This window comes from Raphanus sativus, unplaced genomic scaffold (genome assembly GCF_000801105.2).
Source record: "Raphanus sativus cultivar WK10039 unplaced genomic scaffold, ASM80110v3 Scaffold0844, whole genome shotgun sequence".
Classification (NCBI taxonomy): domain Eukaryota; kingdom Viridiplantae; phylum Streptophyta; class Magnoliopsida; order Brassicales; family Brassicaceae; genus Raphanus; species Raphanus sativus.
The window spans coordinates 1-5,579 of NW_026616158.1; the positions used below are offsets into that span (position 1 = coordinate 1).

The 5,579-nt window shown below is 37.2% G+C and overlaps 1 protein-coding gene across 1 annotated transcript; it reads left to right on the forward strand.

Annotated features, from left to right (window-relative positions):
* Positions 1-1,512: 1,512 nt before the first annotated feature.
* LOC108833804 (uncharacterized) lies at positions 1,513-4,841 on the forward strand. Its single transcript, XM_056997841.1, has 2 exons — positions 1,513-4,572; positions 4,647-4,841. Exon 1 carries the CDS (start codon positions 2,268-2,270, stop codon positions 4,557-4,559), a length of 2,292 nt encoding a protein of 763 aa, XP_056853821.1. The 5' UTR covers positions 1,513-2,267; the 3' UTR covers positions 4,560-4,572; positions 4,647-4,841.
* Positions 4,842-5,579: the final 738 nt, after the last annotated feature.

Sequence of the window (5,579 nt, forward strand, 5' to 3'; positions counted from 1 at the left end):
GATCTATGCTTAATGGATATATTCAAAAGTACTGTCAAGATATGTTTGAAAAGAGAAGAAATCAGACAGGCTTTTCTGCAGTGCTGCTGTTAGGAAATCAAGTACATGTCTGGTTCTGCTAAGTAATGAGGATGAGTTATGATTCATGGGCACCAAGCAGGAGTTTGAAGAAGAAGAGTAACACGAATTCTGCTTGTACATCATCTTAATTCAGGAACATCAGTTGTCACACGTGAAATATCTTGCTCAGAATTGCTACAACATCAACAAGCGACTGTTTTGTGCATACAACAGGCGCAGATCATGTGCTATTGGCGACAGCGGTGTCTGGTTGATGTCAGGATAGCCGATTCTAAGTGATTGTCATTTATGATGGCTCTTTTTATTATTAAAGAAGTTTGAGTCATATATTCTCTTTTCTTGGAAGCGAGGCAGTCAGTTTTTCACAGACTTTATGATGGCTAAAGGTGTTCAACTTGGGGTTCTACTTGAATAAGGATGTTTATGATGCCGTACTGGTTGCTTGAATGTCACTTACTAGTTTAACGAAGTCAAAGAAGCTAGACTGAGACCATATGCATGTTTGGAATGAACGTTATAAATTTATGAGAAAGGAGAGTATCAAGACGTCAGATTTACATCTTGGATGGTTATGGGCTTCATAATGACTGAAAGAAAACTTGATGCAATTCTGATGACATGTGTTTCATAGAGACAAGGTCATGGGTTCACGTATTCTTGAACACGTTACAGGAGAGTATACCGGCTCTGTTTAGTTTGGAGAATGCTGTGAAGTTACATGCAACCGAAGATCATTGTGGTTCATGAGAAACGAGACTGGTCGCAAGTTGCTTTGATGAGCTGATCTACAATAGATGCATGAAATAAATGGAAGACAGAGATTCAGAGGGTACTGGTTGTTGTGAACTTCTGCAAATTTTTTAAGATTAAAGCAAAGAAAATATTGTTCAGCCAATGTACCAGTGACTGAAACAGAAGATTAGCAAGAGTTGTTACATTGCCTTTCATGGTTGATTCAGATCAAGTTTGCATCAAAGATGCTGGTGATAAGATGAGAAATCTGAAAATTACTTGTAGACATCTGATTTTGGATATTTTTTTTCAAACAGAGCGAGATACATGCTTCAATTAAAACTGATGTGCCGATGCAAAGGGAGGCAAAAAAGAAACTGCATGTCAAATGTGATGTTCACCTATGGGATAAAGCTGTAGAAGATAAGAATCAAGATTTAGGTAAGCAAAAGCATGGTGATGTGATGATTCAGAGAATTTAAGGGTCATGGACTTTATTAGTGGGTGTTTCAAAGTGCTGGATCAGATTGAAATCTCGTGTCAGGCTTTTCGATTTTGCTATTTTGAGAATGAACGGTAGGAAGCCACTATTCTGAGATTATTTATCATGTGTTTTCAAGATATGTCCGTACAGAGATTGTGGTGAACAGTGAGGAGTTATGTTTGGAGGACATACAAGCATAGAGCAGGAAATTGTATGGGAAAATTGCCAAAAGAGAACAAAAAAACAAGGTTGTTGTCCCCTTGGTATAAATCCTTTTTTGACCAATTTTTCTCCTTTTTACCCTTTGAATTTCTGAAAACTAATAAAATAAATAGTTTTGTGAATCAAAAAAAATATTAAAAATATAAACAATTAATAAAACACCTATATACACATGCTGGTATTTTTTGTTTTCTCAAAAAGTTCATAAATAAAAATTTGAAAATACGTTCTACTAAAGGTAGAAAGTGCCTTCTACGGAAAATGGTATAGTAGAAAGCGATTTCTAAAATAAATACGTTCATCTACTATTTTTAGAACGTACATTCTACTATTTATTAATTTTCTATAATATGTGGAATACGCATTCTACTAATCCCAAAGCTTCTACTTTTTGTCCGGAAGCATCTTCTACTTTTATTGAATATTCTAAATTTTGCGGAACGTGTTTTCTAAAGTTTACTCTTCCTTCTACTAAAACTAGAAAGCGTGTTCTGGAATTTTGTCAATCTTCTAAACTTTTAGAAGGCACCTTCTACGGATAAGATTACCTGATTTTTGCGAAAATTAATGAAAATTTCAGTTAAGGAAATATTCTAAAAATCTCCTAAAAATATTCTAACTTCCTAAAACGTGATATTTTCGATTTTGGTTGTCAAAAAAAAAAAAACGATTCTCACCTTTCTTCTCCATCAATCTATGGTTTCTCCATAGCTTTTCTTTTGATTTTTTTCACAAACTCTTCTTCTCTATGATGCATATCTATACCACATGTGGTTTTTGGAATTTAGCAACTACTGGATGGGTTTTTGCTGCTGATGACAAAGGGGCTAGGCTACAGTTATTGGAATCAAATTCTACTTTAGAGGATTTAAAAAGAATGGTTGTGGAGGATTTTGATATGGAAGAAGATAGCTTAGCCGATTTGGAGTTCAGTTATCTACCTACCGAGTTGATCAATACACCAACTTCTCCACCTGTGATAATTGCAAACGATCGTCAGCTTAAGAATTTTGTTGGCTATGTTAAAAAGAATGTTTCTACTCAGTTGTGTGTAACATCTAAAGCCAAGGCTCAGAATCCGAATGAAGCAGACTTTGATCTTAACAACTCGCCAGCTGATTCAAGTGCTGATGAAGAGGACAGCCACTCGTTGAACAGAAGGGACGAGTCAGCTCCTGTGTTTGCTGAGACGCAGAGGAAGGAAAAGAAAGAGAAGTCGGAAGCAGTCGAAGTTGATGAGGATGGCTATGATGCTGATACTGTGATCTCTGAAAAAGAGAACATAGATAATATGTCAAAGTATTCTCTGCTCCATGTTGTTAAGAAGGGACAATATTTTGAGAACAAGACTTTGCTGAAGGCGACTTTCGAGATATGTGCAATGAAGCATAACTTTGACTATCAGGTTATCAAAACGGATAGGAAAGTTTGGTATGTTAGATGTGCGGATGATGCATGCAATTGGAGTGTTCGAGCAGAGTGTTTGAAGGATTCTACATTTTTTATGATCAAGAAGTATGTTGGTCAACATACATGCGCACCTTCAAGCAAAAGCAAAGCTGGTAAGACTGCCTCGGCAAAAACTATAGGCAGTCTGATTATGCATAAGTATGAAGGGGTCAAGGAAGGGCCAAAATGTAATGATATCATACATATTATGCGTGGTGATCATGGATGTGAGATCTCCAAATCATTGGCATGGGATGCTCGTGAATATGCGATCAATGCAGTAAGAGGTATTCCAGAGAGAAGCTATGGGAAAATACCAAAATACTTGCACATGCTGCGAGAGGCTAATCCGGGTACACACTTTGCTTATGAGATGGACGGGAAAGGGAGGTTTCGGTACCTGTTTATTGCGTTTGGGCAATCTATACGAGGATTTAATAGCGTCATGAGGCAGGTTATTGTGATCGATGGGACTTTTTTGAAGAATAAATACAAAGGAGTTTTACTCGTTGCAACTGCTCTAGATGGAAATTCTAATTTGTATCCTATTGCATTTGGAGTAGTCGACTCAGAGAATGATCGTTCTTGGCAATGGTTTTTGACACAGCTCAAGGTTCTCATTGCTGATAATCTTCATTTGGCTTTTATTTCTGACAGACATGGGTCCATCGTTAAGGCACTTGAGAAGGTGTATCCCTCTGCTAGACATGGTATCTGTATTCATCATTTGTTGAATAATGTGGTGACACATTATCATGGGAAAGGACTTGTTGGGTTGGTTTCAAAGGCATCAAAGAGTTATAGAGTTGCTGATTTTGAGAAGACATTTGCTAATGTGTGTAATATCAGTCCGGCTATTGGAAAATACCTACGAGATGCTGATGTGCAGAAATGGGCTAGATGTCAATTCCCTGGATACCGATACGACCTAAGGACAACTAACCCTGCTGAATCTATCAACTCTGCTTTGCGTTCACCGAGAGAGTTTCCAATCATTCCTTTGTTGGACAGTATCAGGGAAATGTTGACACGTTGGTTTTATAAGCGTAAGAAACTGATTTCAAGGCATAATCATCCTCTGACCAAAGATGTGGAGAAAAAGATAGCTAGGAGAACCAGGAAATGCGCCACATTTGAAGTTTACCCTGTCAGTGATGGTCGATTACTTGTTAGAGGTGATCTGTTCGACTGCTTGGTTGATTTGGATAGACGGACTTGCTCATGTGGAAAGTACAATCTTTTGAAGATCCCTTGTAGGCACGCAATTAAAGCTGGTTTTTATGTTGGAAGACAGCCACACACATTGACTGATTTTATGTACACAACAGATGCTTGGAGAGAAGCTTATGATGAAAGCATAAATCCTATTGATGTTCCTGAGGATTCTTGGTCTGTACCAGAAGAAGTTAAGAAAGTCATTGTGCTACCACCAGAGACAAGAAAATCTGCTGGAAGAAATAGAAAACGCAGATATGAAACTGTTGAAGACAAACTTCGATCATCGCAAACATCGCAAAACAAGAAGGCTCGCACTTGTAGTAGATGTCATAATAGTGGACATAACAGAGCAACTTGCAAAGTACCAATATAGCCAGACCCAAATGGTAAGGATCACCTTATATATCCTCTATTCATTTTCGATTTATATGTGTCTCATATAAGGTTTTTTCTGTTACAGGTTGCTTATCATGGTCAGCTTATTTCGAAGTGGATTCTTATCATGGTTTCAGTTGTATTTTGATTCTAAAACTTTCGACTCTGTTTTCATTTTGATATGTTGTTGTGCGTTGCTATTCTTTTCTTATGGTGTTTTCAGTTTCTGACTCTTGTTTTTTAAGCTAAGTACTTCTCCAATTATATGTGTCTCATCTTTGATTCGTTGAACAAAATTAAAACAAAACACAGAGAAACAACAGTGTGTCTCCGAACCATAGAATATCCATCTTGAGTTAGTAAACGATACCCTAAAGATACCTAAACAGGGTCTAGTTTAGGGTATCTTTAGTGTTTCGTTACGGTCTTCTTTAGGGTATCGTTAGTGTTTCGTATCGTTTAGTGTATATTTAGGGTATTGTTTAGGGTATCTTTAGGGTATCGTTTAGGTATATTTAGGGTATTGTTTAGGATATCTTTAGGGTATCGTTTAGGGTATGTTTAGGGTTTAGCATTCTTATAACGAAACAAACCTTAAAAAAAACAGAATAAAAAACCAAACTTTTTAGATTAGATTAAACATTCATCCTACATACTTAAAATTAGGAAAACATATGAAAACTTATACATTAGATGAAGCATCCTTGTTCCTAAAAATAAACTAAAACAAGTAGTTCCTGGTCATTCTCACAGAATCTCTTGGTATGTCGAAGATAGACACGCTGGAGGTTTATACTTTGACATCCTGTCAACTAGTTCCTGGTCATTAGCTGCTTCCCAAAGATCCCACAGCAGTCTGTGTCGAGCTTCCTGGATGTTATCATCATTCACCAATAGCCATGATGTGAGTGAAAACAGGATCTTTCTTCACATCATCATAGTCTGTAGGCATAGCTATCTTCAGATCCCTGATGAGTTCCATGCGGCAGCAGTTGTTGATCTTCTCGACCTGAGGTTC

Excerpts from the sequence above, each read along its gene's own strand:
- LOC108833804 (XM_056997841.1), top strand. The coding sequence starts at position 2,268 with ATGATGCATATCTATACCACATGTGGTTTTTGGAATTTAGCAACTACT.